At 37.1% G+C, this 16,736-nt stretch overlaps 1 protein-coding gene across 2 annotated transcripts in view; it reads left to right on the plus strand.

Annotated features, from left to right (window-relative positions):
- Window positions 1-16,736, plus strand: part of LOC124411697 (protein turtle homolog A-like) — a 130,024-nt gene that overhangs the window by 10,788 nt on the left and 102,500 nt on the right. Inside the window, exons 1-2 of one of the 2 annotated variants that reach the window (XM_046890976.1) lie at window positions 1,329-1,445; window positions 12,208-12,383. In XM_046890976.1, the coding sequence (XP_046746932.1) occupies window positions 1,397-1,445; window positions 12,208-12,383 (225 nt within the window). In that variant the 5' untranslated portion in view covers window positions 1,329-1,396. Of the gene's footprint in view, window positions 1-1,328; window positions 1,446-12,207; window positions 12,384-16,736 lie in introns of those variants that run through there. The other variant, XM_046890977.1, reaches the window with a different exon arrangement.

Genomic DNA, 16,736 nt, shown 5'->3' on the forward strand with positions numbered 1-16,736 from the left:
AACAACAATTACGTAATTTATGTGAAGAAGAAATCCAGTCTTTGCGAAGACGTTTCACAAGTCAAAAGTTTTCCATTTTATATACGGATTCACGATCCTGTCAGTTGCTCAGTGGGTCAAAAGAATGGGTATGTTATTTACATATATTACAGCGAGACGAATTTATGCTTCCCGGCTCGATGGGCTTTATCTCCTGTCTCTCCACGTCTCCACATATCTCTCTGATACCTCAGGGACTGCTGCTTTTCATCCCGAGAATTCTCCTGCGTACACATTCGGATCTTGTACATAAACCGGTGGCGAATACCTAATCGAGTTTTTTCTCCTTGAGAAGAATGGATGAGATCAGGCCTAGAAACAAAACACTTAAAGAAGAAATTTTCGAAATTCATGTAGGGAAGGGTGGGGCAAAGTGGGTCCCTTAAGAAAATAATGAAAATCTGAACAAAATTCAAAATTGCTGACAGAAATAAACATTTTTACTAACCAATATTCAGAATATGTCAGCTTTTGCTTCAATCTATTTTTAGTTTTTTGTTGTTACGATATTTTTCTCTCGACGTAGTCAAGTGTGGTTGATATTCCAGAAAAAAATACATAATCAATCTGGAAAAACTTTGAAAAAATGATTGGCTATCTTTAGAAGTAATCGAGCAGCAGATCACGGTGTATTGAAATCTGCTTCTATATTTTCGAATTTTTTCGTACAAAAAAAGTTAAAAAAAAACAGGTTGAAGCTAAAGTCCAAACATTAGGAGATGAGATTTTAATTTTTTTAGATCTGACACAGTATTATTGATCATTTTTTCAGATTTGTCGATTACGGTATTCGAGGTGTGGAAAAAAATTTTTGAAACTTTATTACGCGCTCAGATTCAATTTAACAATTTTGAAAATAATTCTAATTACCATTTAGAGTCAGTAGAATGATACAAAAAATCGCGAAACATTTTCACGTCAAAATGCATTCCAATAACTATAATAATAATAGTAACTTTTTTGCCGTACGTATGCGTAAAATGGTATTTTAAGCACCGTTTTGCAGGTGTAAAATCCCGTTCCACGCAATGCTACGTGTGAAATAAAAAACCACCTGAATTTCCCAAACCGTTGTTTCCTGCACTAATAGTTAAGGTCAGATTGATTTTGCAAATTGTCAGCCCGTAAGCAATGTAATTCGTGAGAGTTAGGCAACGCCTCTTTGTTTACTATTTACCGAACTTGACCCCCCCCCCCCCCCTCCCCCTCCCCCCGGCCGAGTTGTCACGCCTGATTCTGTAATCCGTAGTGTAAGAGAACAGGTTTCTGTACTCACATTAGTCGTCGGTCGGAAACTCAAGAGTGAACACGTGCGCGCTGCGAAACTTCGAGATGAGTTTTCTTTTCATAATCTAACATGAACAGTGATCTTTGCGATGAAGACTTTATACCACAAGAGTTAATCGGTAATAAATATAAATAACAATATAGTATTATTGTTTTATTTCATTATTGATAGTCTATGTTCTGGGGGGGGGGGGGGGGGGGGGGGCACCGCACCCGTGCAGGGAAAGAAGAAAATAATGCCCAAAATCAGAATAAAATGTTTAGTTTTCATATGTGCGATTATGTTAAATTATTATCTATCTTTTTCGAGGAAAAGCAATCATAAACTTAAGTTAAGAAAATTATTTGACTTTGACGAGTTGAGAGTAAAGCACGACTTGAAACGTTTCGCGTTATGAGCTGTGCAATTACTCGAGTGAATGATTTCCAAATAATTCATATTTAATAAAAAGTTTAGGTGGTTACTTTCATCCTTTGGTATTTAAAAAATTTCAAGAGGGCCCACTTTGCCACCAAATTTTTTAAGACATCTACAATTTTAAGGTGCCCACTTTGCCCCAACATCCCCTACTACTGGTAACAGAACGTCTTTCAAAGAATTTTTATCATTTGCAATAAGTATACCGCAAGATTTTCAAATTAACTGGATTATCATCAGCTTCAAAAATCTCGATTATCTCGTAGCGCTGAAGTAATTTTCACAACGAAAAGTCAGAATATTAAATTTATTTATAAAAATTCTCTCGTCATTTTAACATGTGTGGATTATTTTCACGGAATAGTATTTAAACTTTGCGTTTCCGCAGCTGGAAGAATATTATTCGATTTTTTCATAAGAAAGACGTGAGTTATAACCGACTCGAGGAGCGAAGGAACAGGAGAAGGAAATTCGCCGGTTTGACTTATCGTCGCGAGGGATTTTACCGCGTGACTCACAACTTCACTCATGATCTTGTATTCCTTTATCACGTTGCCTTCGGCAGGATTAGTTTTCATCCGTTTGCTTCGCGCCTTGATTTCTCTCCCTCGCTTCTTTATCCGTCAGAAATCTTCCTCTGACGCTGGAAGGAATAACAAAAAGACAAGTAGAAAAAAAAATTCCAGAAACATCAGTGGAAATCACATTTCGATACTACTGCGCAGAAAAATATCAGAAAATATTGGAAAATCAAATCTTCCAGCTACACTTTTGTACGATCTCGGACAGAATCTGGTCACGTTTGCACCGGAAATTTGGACCACAAGCTTTCAGAATTCTTCATGCAGTTCTCTTCATCCGGTTGGATTTTGCTCTCTAAGCCAAAACGGAAGCTGTTTGTCACGATACGTACGCTTTTCCAAATTTTTACTATATTTTTTAGAGACTGAAGAATGTACATAGCTTGAAAAATTTTTTAAATTATCTCATTTAAAATTATTACTTCCTTGCAATAATTTTTCAGAAACGTGTTTAGCAAGGAAAAAATTTTGAAATTTCTTATCGATTATAAACGTGAATTTTACTATAATTGTTTAAAGTAACTTATAGAAATCCTTGCCGTTTTCAGTTCACTTGTAATACATTGTTTCGACAAATCTGCTTCTACTTCCATTAACCGCATTACACGGTCCACTGAAATTGCCCAATGTTGTGCGAATAATTTGTCCCAAGGTATTTCTGCATTATACAAATTTTCACTGATTGCTCAACTACCTCCGCTGAACGTAGATCGTGAAACGAAGTAATTAAATTCCCAGCCAATCCGCGTACTTAGTATATATACATGTAACCAATTCATACGACGAACGAAACAAACGATATTTCTCCTTTGACGTAAGTACCTGGACCTGAATTATACTCATCGATATCACGGTGTAAGCCTAAAGCGACAGAGAAATTTCACGTGATTTCACGTTTACTGTACGCCTCTCGGCGGAAACCGTCGAGCATGAAACTGAAAAATAAAAAAGTTATTAATATTCAACGAAGATCCGATGAATCGTCTGGGATTGAAATCCCAGGATTCTCTACTCGTTTTTGATGCGTTTCAACCACCCTCCCAAAATTCCAAAATAGGGGCTGCTGGCTATAATTATAATTGCAAAACGACCGAGCATTTCTTCAAATATATATATATATATATTATTCGCAAAAAAAAAAGAAGAAAAGAATAAAAAAAAAAACTTCAAACGTTCGTCCTAACGTATATTTCATGGACGAGAAGTTATTCATAACATCCTTGGGATGGTTTCAAAAATACTGAAAAGAAAACTCACCCCCTCTGCAAAGCTGATCCTCAACGTACATCCGCTAGCAAAATACTTTTAACCTGTGTGACATTCTTATACCCGTGAGAAATCAGCTGACTTCTTGTACGAGGCGAAACCTTCTGAAAAGCTTTCATTGCCCGCATAGCAATACGAAGTTGAATGCTAATGCGACAAGATCCTTTGATATATCATCCGTAACGAATATTGTGAGTTTTTTACCGTCGGTTCGCCAAAATATGCCGTGCTTGGGGCTGGTTTTTTTTCTCCACCCCACAACGAATCAAGTGAAGAAGAAAACTCCTGAAAATTTAACAAATGTCTTTGAGAATACACATGAAAATGTTTTCATTGCGAAACTCTTTGTACTGAAAAAATATTCGCGATCATACCCGGAATTAATCAGTGTAATTAATCCAACTTGGGGGTATTTTTCAGGCTAGGAAGTTTTAGAAATTTTTGATCAAAGAAAGAAAAGCAAAGAATCTAGTTCCAAAAGGATTTAATTTTTCTTTCAAAAGCTCTCTCTTTCTCTCACTCAGAGGATGTATTAAGAACTAGAAAAAAAACACGTGTATCAGATTTCAGATATGTGAAATACAATTTCGTCAAGGCGTATTTTTTTTTTTTTTTTGTCATCAACAAATCTATCATTTCATATAACATATTTTTAATAGGTTGGTAATTATTGATGTAAAAAAAAAAAATTCACGAAATCATTGATCAGATTGATTCCAACGACAGGTCGTCTCATGTTCCTTGACAAATGAAGGACCTGATGGTTGGATTAGGTTAGGTTAGGTTAGGTTAGGTTAGAGGACGCTGTAGATTATACGATCTTTTTATTAGATCTATAACACAGGTTAGCAAAATAATAATTTTTTTTTTTTTTTTTTTTTTTTTTTTTTCTATACATCAACTAATAACGAAAATTATTTATTTGTCACTTATAAACCTTGTTTTTGTCTTATTCACGCTGATAAATAAGTATCGAAGTTTTTTTGTTGATAGGTAAACGGGGTACCCTTAAAATTTGAAATAAAAGAATTTTCAACAATTTGTTTTACTCTCTGACGTTTGAAAATCATTTTTATTTTCTTTCGTTACAATTACAGTTGCGCCCTCCCCCCCCCCCCCCCCCCCCCTCCTTCCAGCTCAAATTCACCTTCGAAACTGTTGCGCATCGCATGTTCCAGAATTCGTCACACTGATCGAATCGTTATTTTTTCACTCGACTTGTCAGATCGTCTAGATGCTCGTTGGATTTTGCCCGAAAGTACGGAGCTTTCTTGTTAGTGCGTTTGTGCCTTCCGCTCAATCTCCGGAAGAATGGGAGAGAAGTGCAGTGTGGGATTGACGCGGGAAAATTTCGTGCCCTCGAGAGTCGAGGATAAAGCTTCGGATTTCTGGACAGGTACGCGAGGGTATACCTTTAATTAAGGAGTGAAAGGACGTCTCGGATGGATTCCGCGCTACGCATCATCTCGCAGCTGCAGACAATGAGGCGAATATATGGCGCCCTCCGAATCCCCTGAATTATTCGTTATGTATTGCACACCAACTACGCTCACCGAAATCGCGGGTGAGATATGGAATCCGAAGTTATTCATTTTTCAGGGATCCGGATTCCTCAGATCGTTACTCTTCCGCCATTATTTTCCTCATTTTCACGAGCCTCGAAATGCGTCGAGCAATCGAGAACTCGGATGTCTTAGAATTCTTCCTCATCTTTTCAACGAGCGAGAAAACTCTGTCGTTAATCTTGACCGATTTTTTTTTTTTTTTTTTTTTTTTTCCATCTTTGACACTTTCTTTTTATCTGCTAAAAATTTTTATCTATTTACTTTTGACAAAAGTTACAGTTGACTAGAATTTCTGGTTATAGGAACGGGAACACGCGGTCTGATGCAGAATTTTTTTCTTTCAAATCAACCACAATCATGCTCATAAAAACAAAGAACAACAAAATTCAACGTTTCTGTAAAAACTTACGAGACTTGACGCGGAATTGGACGTGGAAAAATTGCCCAAAGAGAAGTTTTAATTTTAATCCGTTTAGTGAATGAGATGGAAAGAATGAATTAAGCGAGAATTGCACATCGATTAAATTGCAAGTATAATTCAACCCGAGCAAAGTCTTAACACTATTTCCGAATATCTCAGTATTCATCGTAGATTGACAATTAATTGTGAAACCAACATTGAAAGCTGATCTTTTTCTGCTGTCCTCATTCGGATCCGCGAAACAAAAATGCAAATAGAACAAAAATTACTTTCAAATTTTACAGCCAAGCAAAACTCAACTTTGAACTTAGTCACCCTTTTTTTGAATTCACAAAGCACTCGAGATACACGAGCAAACGAATTTTTTTACCAGCTTATTTATTTTTCTATACAAATATTTTATGCTTTATACTAATCACGCTGATGAAGAGTAAGTTTTTGTGTCAGAAAATCTCTGAGTTGTTTTTTTCTCAGCGCTGGAAGCACGAATAACCTAGAAAAAAAAAAAATATATCAAACGACTACTTCAAAAGTCAAACGTGTGTTACGATTGTGATAGTTTTAACGTTTTTCTCGGGTGAGGTTAGGTTAGGTTTTCGTGAATTGGCCACTTCACTCCTCGCGTGTTTTCTTCCATTTTTCTTTTTTTTTTTTTTTACTCCTTTTCATCTCACAGCTGATTAGTACCAACAGCGTCTGCTCGAAGGTGATGAATGGCGGGCGGAATGAAAGTGGTGGTGAAAATTAATCCGATTGCTTTCTCGCCGGAGAATCAACGCTTTAATAAATCTCAACAAAGGATAAGTTATAGAGTGTTGGCAGGGTGTGTTGCCGTTTCTTACCCAAAGAGATTTACGTGTGCATCGTGCATGTGCCGTGATATGCCGTAAACGGGAGGGCGGTCACTACGTAAGTCTGTACGATGATATACGATTCCTTGGTCAGCTTATTTATCGAGGTAAAAGCTCGGCACGTGGCAGAGTCTTTGTGTATATAGAATATCGTACACACATAGCACTTTCCTTTCGAGACGACTTGAGAGGCCTTTGGAACAGTCGAAGCCTTCCTTTGCAGCCTGGAAAAATAGCGTTGATCGATTGTTGAACCTTTTTGTTTGCCTCACAGTTGATGATTGAATTCCATTCTTTCGCAGGACTTGGTCTCCTTCTCATATTCTTGATTACAATTCTCAAACCCTCTTGAGATGTTGGTGGAAATTATCATCATCTCAAGTTGTACGGTTATCGTGCTTTGATCGTACAGTGAGAAAATTTTGTGCAGGAGGCAGGATTTTTCTTCCTGTTAGACATGTTTTTTTAGAGAAAATTCACACGCACGAGGGTTGGAATCTCCAGAAGGTCCTCTAAAGGTCTTGAAAATCTCTTGAAGGTCCTTTGGAAATGGAAGCTTCGTTCGGATGTGGATGTTCAACTTTATCAAAGTTGAAACCTCTATTGAATGATTTGAAAATATTTTGTTTATCATGAAAAAGTTCAACAATCTCATGAATAAAAATTGCTACCATATAACGACGCTATTCCATTGAAAACACGGTGATATTAGACGGTCCAGGGATGAACCGAGACTCGTGAAATACTTTTCAAATGCTTGGAAATATTTGAATAACGTCTTTGCAATAGCCCGAGATCATTTCTGACTCGAGAACCTCTCAAGAGATACTTTGAAAATAACCGATCAAGCGTCTACGCAAGACGTGATAAAATTATCCGCAACTTATAAAGTCGCTTTTTATAAATATTCCAAGAATGTCTCGAGCAAGCTGGCAGGTGTCTGTTAAAATGCTTCTCAATGTACCTTGTGGTTGTAAATTGTATTTCAGATATCCTTAGAATGTCGAGTCGAAATTTGGCGAGCGTTTCGGCGTAGCGAGAACTATGATTTTGACGTGCGTGATATCATTTTTTTTATAACTCGCTATATCCATGCGCAACGAGTCTATTCCAGGGATCGAAACAACGCGTTGTCTCTTACTTTATAGCAATAACAAAATGTCTACTAATTAACTTCATACAATGAAATATCCTTGCGTGATAAATTATTGAAAAGGAATATTTAAAGATGTGTTACACGTAGTAAGAAGAATGGTTAGACTTGATGAAAACATCTGATAAACGTTGTGTAACTATAATGTATAGTAAAAGCTTAGAAATATGCAATATAATTATAAAGTAATCAAAATTGAGTCGGTTTTTGAAGAAATTCTCCTTACATCGGATGAATCACTTGTCTGAAACAGTAATTCGGGTTTTGAATTTCACAGAAAGTGGATGAAAAAAACTTGCACAGCTTATAAAAAAATCTGATCTCTTAACGAAATTTCTAACGTTGCAAAATCCTTTGTTTTCCTCGAATTATCGAAAACAATTTTCTTTTTCTTTGTTAAGGGGGCAGATCCAAATAGAATACCTTGAAAATCTATTTTCTTTTTATTCTCGTTTCTGAAAATTTGAAGTATGAAATATATAGTGTATAAATTACATGACGAAAAGGTATTAAATTTATGTCGGAAAATAAACGTTAAAGTCGTGAACCGTTTCGATAATTTAAAAAAAAAAAAAAAAAAAAAAAAAAAACCGAACGGTTAAATATATTATATTTAAAAAAATCCCGTAAAATTCCAGATCAACTGACTGTCCGAAAAATCTGTCAGTACGGAACACGCTTCACACCGGCCACTGTAAAAAAACCACGACTGTATAAATCTTGATGAAAAAATTACTGAATATACCTTAAAGTATAAACTTTAAAATAAAAAAGGAACGGATGGAATCGGATCAACAGTTCTTCAGATAAAAATTCTCAAAATTCGCTTACTCTTCTAGCCATCTACCTAGATGCGCCCCCTTAAAGCGCAAGTTTCGTCCGGCGAAAGACGAACGGAAGTGTTAAGGTATCGAAGATGAACGAGCGCAGCAGCACGTTTTCCGCTCGGGTGACCAGGCGTGGCTAGTTTTACATACGTTTTACGAGATTTACCTGCTACTCCGCTCCATCGTTCTTCGTCGTTTACTCGACGTTTGAGTAAAAGTTAGAAATATGAATTTTAAAACAGGTGCAGCATCTTCCGCCCTCGTCTTCCGACCTTCCGGCTCTACTTGTGATCTTCCCGTATACCTACTAGATCGAAAGATAACTTCTTTGCTCTGATATTTCAAACAACATATATAGCCCCGCGGTTCGGGAGAGCATAGAATCGTGAATTTCAAAGGTGAAAACACAAAATCGCGGATTTTTCTTCCCGGTATACCGTGAACTCACCCAGCTGTTCGATATCGACGACTTTTGCAATATGAGCAAAAGTCGACGCGCTACTACCGCCGAAATGAAAATCGCAAACCGATATTTCAACGCCCATGATTAAAAGCGGGATCCTGTACTCTTGGCTGTTCCTGTTGCTTCTTTTCTATCCCTGTTTCCGCCGTTTTTATTGCCAATTTTTCACTCTCATCACTCTGGAATTTACCGAAATGATGCTGTCGCGGATCGCGGGATCGATGATCCTTTGCGAATTAAAAATCGGTAGATTTCAGCAAAAACTACAGGGTGGCGACGTCTCTACGATTTTCGTGGTAAAACGACCGGTGATAATAATTATTATACGTAATATCATTTCTTCTGCACGAGGAACGGAAGCCATCTTAGATTTTAACCAGATCACGCCACGCTGTTCTCGTTTTAACTTTAATTGACTCGTTCGATGGCTTGCAGCCGGTATGAAATTGCTCAGCTCGCTCCGGAAAACGTACCTCAGTCACGACTCGAAAATCAAATTATATACTCGCCTGCACAGAGTCGATCGACGATTTTCTCGAAAACTTTTTTAACGATAATTTGCGCACGTGCTCCGGAGCACCGCAACTGCAGGCTGCATTTGCACTCTGATTTATTCTTCTTATCCCATTTTATTCTACACTCATTATTTTTCGGGATTATTTCTCCCATTTATGATTTATCAATGCGATGGTACGAAGTGCAAGAACAACGCTTGTCCTATTTTTTTTTCTACGAATGATATCGAACCAGACTTTATAATTGAGTATTATTCAGATCTAGGTGAATCGCGTTTGTTTTTTAGTCTGATTGTTTTTTATTTCATCATCGTTTTTTACTAAGACTTTATACTTAGATATCAGACAATTTGAAAGGAGGCTTGTAACGGATTATATTTTTTACAACTGTTATTTTATTACAAATACGTGCAAGGCAGTTAATAAAATCCATTTGATTATTTGCTAACGAATCCACTATTATTCAAATTAAAATTGAGATGGAAATTTGTCTAAATATAAATCAGTTAATTTTTATTTCAGGCAATTGTTTGACTCTTTAACAAATAGCGTAATAAATAAATTTAAATTTCCTTGTCTCCAGCCAATTGACTGTTACAGGCTATCGTGTATAACATATCATTAACGAATTATCAGCGGTAGAGTTTTTGATGTTATTTATATTCTCTCATTCGTATATTTATCTTGTATTGGAATGCTTTTCACAAAAAGTGAATATTCGACTTTCAATAATTTCATTTGATAATATTCCCGCAAATTGCATTTAAAAGCATTAACGTGCATATCCACTCAGATTACGAGTGTCTTATTATACCAGCAAGATGCACGAGCTATAATCTGTCTGTGATATCGTATCTAATATAACGTAAAACGGTTCCGCTGATAGCGTTGCGTACTTCAATCGACGACTTACTACAAGATTAAAAATGATCTGAATGACCTAAAAATCATTATTTACGGCATGATGTCACTCCGCGAATAAATATGAATGTAATTTCATTTATAAATGCCATATTTCTTAAGCATCATTTTCTTTTCTATTTCGATTTAGTTTACTTTTAATATTGAGGCAATCATTGATGCAGTAATTATTCTTCGGTGTAGTTCTCAGGCCGGATGCTAATGGCGTCGATAATGATTCAAGAACTTCCTTGCCAAACTGAAGGATCTCAGGATCTTCGATTCAGTCTGTCCTTTTCTTGCGTATTCGAATTTTGAATCAAACTTATCACGTGACTGCCAATTATCCGTCATCCCGTATGTTCTACTTCGTTTTTCCCATTTTCGTTTGGATTTAAGAAGTAAAGTAGTTGCAGTGTTAACATAAAGCTTCACTTTAACGCACTGTTAGGAAATCGAGTATTTTACACACGGTTCACAGGCCTTGGAAATCTAACTTTCCAAGCATGTGTTGGAAAAAATTAACTGCCGAGAAATAACAGAAAAACAAAGTCTTTAGATTTTTGTCGATTTTGAAACTTTTCTTTTCGAATATCTGGAAAACGGTATTAGATACAGAGTTGGGTGTGATCTCGTGTTAATGGGAGAATTTCTAGACATCATTCATCAAATAATAGGTTAAATATGTTTAAACTATCCAATATCAATCGTTCTCGGTGGAAGAGAAGTGTAAGCTACTAATACCGATTTCCGTGATATTGCACTTCTAATATTGGATTTCAGATAACTGAAACCCTTTTACTGTTTTTTAATTATTGACTATTCACTTCAAGCTATTGTCTAATAATATTTCAGACACCCCATCATTTTATTTAGATATTGATAACTCGTATACGAGTCCCACAATCTCATATCTACGTCTCAATATCAAATCGTACGACAATCCGATCGAATGCCAAAAAATTCACACGACGACGTTTGATTTCCAACGTCGTGTTTTTCGAAAGATCTTTGTTGCCAAACGACAAACCGTTAACAATTTTTTATTAAATTACCGGAATAAAATCCATCGTTCATTTTTCATTGTAACCCTTTTCCTCTTGATTAAACCTCGAGCTATCCAATTCATTGTAACCCTCCCTTTCATTGCGTCATGGAAGTGAGAATCAACTTCACAAGATTCACCAATTTACATCAAGGAACTTAGCCACCTAATGAACACCCGTTACGTCGTACAAGTTTCGGCGAATAAATCGCATGCGTGAAAGAGATGAGAGAATATGGCGAGGTATTTTCCTCGGCTCTCAGTGACCCGTGAACTCCGTAATGCGGAAAAGTAGCTTGGAGCTGCCAAGTCGACCAAGATTCCGTAGGAATCTAGCTACAAGGGATAAGCCTACGAAGTGGTTACGCGGTCTCAGCATCTTCCTGCAATAAAAAAAAAAAAAAAAAATGGCTGAAGGACCGTACACGCGCACCAAGAAGCAAGCCAGACGCGAGGTTATCCGCTCGGCCGTCTTCGCGAGCGCAGCGCTGCTGTGGCGTTCGGCGAAGCGGATTGCGAGCGTCTCTACTGCGCATGCGCGGCGGCGAGTTACCGACCGAGTAGACGTAGACGCGAGCGCAGTTGCCGATCGAGCTCTGAATGAAGCAGGCATCGGATGGGTTCGTTTTCGCAAGAAAACCTCACGATGGTCCTTCAAAATTTTACTTTCTGCAGTATTTCGACGGTGAACGGTTAAACTGCATAAATATAAATTTATTCATATGTATTTATTTGTTCTGTTTTTTTTTTTTATTTTATGATGGATTAGAAAAGTTGTTTTTGATGTTTATGGGTAGAACATGTGGAGCACAGATTGTAGGTGTGATTCGTATTATATGTAATTTGTTAAAGGTTTATTCTTGCTTGCTTTTGCAGCTTCAGGAGCACAGGGAAGCAGTGGGAGGAGTTCGGAGAGTTCGCAAAACGCCTTAGAGAATGCCGCGGGGCGGCTTGGTCCGTATTTTGACAAGGCGGCGTCAAAAAACGTGACAGCTCTTCTGGGAAAAACCGCGTATCTTAATTGCCGCGTTAAGAACTTGGGCAACAAAACGGTGAGTACAAACAACTGTCTTACCGTCTTCATTCCTAAGTTCTCTTGCTTATGTAACATGGCTTGAGATAAGGGGGTTAAAAGTTGCCAAAGGAAAACTCTGAAAGATCAAAACTTCGGGAATTTGGTGAAGAGTGAAAAGCAGTGAACGGTGAAAAAAATAGAATGCCTTGCAATTCTATCCTGAACATCAAGTTACTCTCTCTCACGTTCAAATATATAATTCGAAACAAAAGAAAAATACATGGAACGAGGGGGAAAAAATTGGATCAAATGGAGATGAAAAGAAATTTCATCTCGACGATTTCACGAATGCGTGCAAACCGTGAATTTGATACGCGTGCCTATCAGATCGTGAGGAGAAAAAATTCTGTATCAAGTAAATATGTAAGGAATTTGAAAATTCAATATCGTATCTTTTTGTCATGGCATTCTGCCACTTGACAACGCTGATCATCATCCCCTTGTTCCGTAATATATTTCCCGTCTACTCGCTTCAAGGACAGACTTTTTTGACAAAATTTTATTTCATTCCCCGTTGAAAGCGTTGATTGATAAATTGTTGTAAAGAAATTTACAAAGTGCAAATGCAATTTCTTGCTTGCCAGCTCTGCCAATGTGGATTGATCATTGCATCCAATATCATCAGTTCGAATTCGCAAAACTTCGAATGATTATCCGGTTCGCAAAAGTTTCCGTTGACATCTTATGGACACCTAAGAGCCAGAAGTTTTATCTTTAAAATACAAATTTCTGTTTCCTTATTTTCGTTCAGATCGTGTATCCGAATGCGGTTTATAAATTCGGTCTCAATTCCCACTTAAAACAGTAAATTTTCACTAAATACTACAAAACCCTGGAAAGTATCTTCACGTTGACATTACAGGATCGATGTGATTAGTAAATGAGCTGCGGACGAATTCGCGCTGCATTTCGAGTACCTCACTTGATTATAACGTGCACTGCACAAAGCACTGGAAGCAGCAGAAGCAGCATCGAAACGAGATCAAGTGTCAATATTTTACGTGAATACAATGCAGCCTGCTTCACCTGTCTCAAGCACACCGATGGTACTCACCTCCGGAAGCTGAATCTGAAGCCAACTCTAGTACCCTGCAACTAGTGCCGCTTCTCCAGCTCCCACATGACCCTTTTCAAGTATTCCAGTGCAGTCAAGATTCAGAGGTGAAGTCCAGTCGAGTCTGTATTTTGCTGGTATTTATTTTTGAAAAACTTTTCATTCGCCTCGAGAGCTTTGAACCGAGCTGCACAATTTCTGCGACACATGATAGTGGAGTCTCATTTTTCAATCCACTTATCTTTCTTTCCATTTCTACACGTTTCAGTTGAGTCTCTAAACTTCACTGCAGGCGTGCTGATTAATAACATCGTATTTTGATCAATGCTCCTCAGACCTTTAGCCTCAGGCTTTACGTTCGATAAATAATTGCTAGCTTATACCACCATGGGGGTGTAATGCTCCATCAAATTATCTATGCACCTCTTGTTCCACAGCATATAATCCATCCCCTATACCCTGAAAACCAGACACACGAAATTTTCCTTGTAATTTAGACAAATTTCACGTGCATTTGTGTAATTAAGCAAAGTTCCGAAGTGAAGTTAATTAGATACTGACCAAAATTGTTGTCGAAATGAAACCGAATTGAAGCTTGACAAAGTCGTTTTTATTTATATCGTTTATACGAACACATTAAGTGATAGAGAAAAACGGGGATCCGAGGTTTTATTCAGTCTTCGGAGAGCAAAAAATCGCTAGCTTTTATCGCGTAAACAACTTTGAATCATTGCTCTTGGTTTATTGGAGTCCATCCTGAGTATAATAGCTCTGTTTTTGAAGTTTCGTATAAATTTCTGCCTGAATATATAGACACTGCAGTCGGCGGTTCACGAGTTATCACCTGTGCACTTTGTTATAGGTTTTCTATGCTAAGGAAAACGAAAAATATTTATTATCGATCATTCTGAGTCTTAAGTCACAAAGTGTGCGTAACACGAATAAATTTGGAACAAATATGCGGCTGGTAAGCAGACAGTCAATTTCGGTGATTGCTCGGTCTGCAGATATCCTGGAACCAGTGGCAGGTCGGTATTCGGTATTCCTGAGCTAATAGAGTCTCGTTTCGTGGCAAGCGAGCGCTGACTGAGTGCCCAGAGGGGCTTAAATCGAGTGAAATTTCGGTTAAAGCTGCGCTGTAAGAGGACTTGGCTACGTCCTGGTTTGGGGAAGGTCGATGGCATACAGCTGCTAATTTTCATCGAGTTAACGGATGAAGTTACGCCTCGTTCCGCGTTGCCGATATTCTCCATAAAAGAAAAGTAAAATAAAAGAAATGAAGAAAAAAAAAAAAAAAAAAAAAATGAAACCGTGAACCAAAGCATTACGCGACTCCTTATTCGAAGAGTAGCTGAAGTGAGTGGAAGCAGGGAGAGTTTAGGAAGAGTCAAAGGAAAATAAAGAAAAGCATAAATAAGCCACCATTTGCTGTGTAATTTGTTGAAAAAAAAAAAAATGCCGGCCTCAATGATGAAATTACCATACTGTAAGGGGTTTTACAAATGGCTGTTATAATTGAGCTTTCAAAGGTATCCGTCGAATGCTCGCTTTATGAACAACGAGATTCGGGATGTCGCGTGTGAAATTTATCCTGAGATATATAGGCTCATCCTACTTTTATATGTATTCAGAAATCTTGAGATTCTGGTTTCGACAGGATTTAACAACTTTGTTGGCTTCCGACCACGTGTTAAAACCTCCTAAGAAGACAGTCGTTGTTGAAAGAGATTCTTAAACTTTGGTATCAAACCGTTTACACTTTGATAAAGAATTTATCTCTGATAACAAAATATTGCAGTAAATTTTATTTGAGAAGATTGATTTCTATGACACTTTCTGAAGGCAAATTCATAACGCTTTTAAATATGTAATCATAGTTCCTGCTTCTCAGAGTTTGAACTATAAATTTATCATAGGTGCGTGTAGAATTTTCTTGGCATTCCTTCGATATTTGTTAAATTTTTCCACAACCCTTGTATCTCTTTTTTGGTTGTTTTTTCTTTTTCCATACGCAAATTATTCAATCTTGCGCGGTAAATTATACGGATGAGTTGTTCTCGGTCCTGCAGTGAAAAAGCGAGAATTTCGCAGTGCATGAATATCCTGACTGTATGTTTATGCATGTAAATACGATGCCGCTGAAGACTCGAGTAGCCATGGCATAAATACACCAGCCGATCGAGCTAATTTATTAACGAAATCCCAGCAAACTTGGCATGATTTTAATGGTACTTGACGTCAAAAGCATAGGATTTGGATTTGGATTTGGATATTTCCTCGAATCGCTGTATACTTTCGTCATACTGGATTACTCCCTTGAAAATATTTTAATAATTCAACGCTGAATTATTTTTTAAATTTTTATCGGTAGCAAATGATTTTTCGCTGATGAGATAAAAACAGGAGAAAATACAGTCATTCGTTTGAATGAAATGTAATTAATTATAGTTAATTAAGTTCTGGTTTCTTTCGTGGATGATGAAGTATCTCAGAATGAGATGGAATGATTAGAAAAGTTTATGTAAGTGTGTTTAGATATGTTAAATTCTATACCTATATACACAAACTACAAATTCGAAAATCCGCCTGAAGGTATTTTTGAGTTTATTAATTTTTACCGGTTTATCGATATCGTTATTTGCTGATGAAATTTATCTTGACAATTTGTTGAATATCGTGGCTACTTTAACGACGGTTTATTGGAAAACTCTTGACGAGGGTTCGCGGAAATTCGCGTAAAGCGGGTGACAGCTGTCGGTTCGATTGTCGTTGAAAATACAAATGAAAATTGGTAGAAATTATATTGGCTTATTATACCGGCAGTTGAATGAAAATTCATCTCTCAAATCTTTCGTTTTATTGTTTTTGTCGAAAAACACGTTGACGAGAATCGGAAACGAACTACATAAGCAAAACCGGGATCAATGAGGATCAATTGCACGAATCTCTAAGTGTTTATACAATTATACAAATCCGAATAAAAAATTGAGGAATTCGGATGGCTTTTCATTCGGTCATTCAGTCACTGTCCCTCTAGATTCTTGAAAAATTTATCCCCTTATCGATAACCAATTTTCGTCCAATTATTTTCGCAATCTCACGATAATATTTTCACGTCGTTTAATTTTCAACTTGTATCAAAAATGATTCACCATTTTTTTTTTTTTTTTCTTTTTTCTTCAATTCTCAACTCGGTAGTCATTTTTCATCGAAACTAATAAAGTTGATCTACATTTTTTTTCTCTCTTTTTTTCTTCGACATGGAAAGATTTTTTT

The sequence above is a fragment of the Diprion similis genome, chromosome 10, assembly GCF_021155765.1.
Source record: "Diprion similis isolate iyDipSimi1 chromosome 10, iyDipSimi1.1, whole genome shotgun sequence".
NCBI classification, from domain to species: domain Eukaryota; kingdom Metazoa; phylum Arthropoda; class Insecta; order Hymenoptera; family Diprionidae; genus Diprion; species Diprion similis.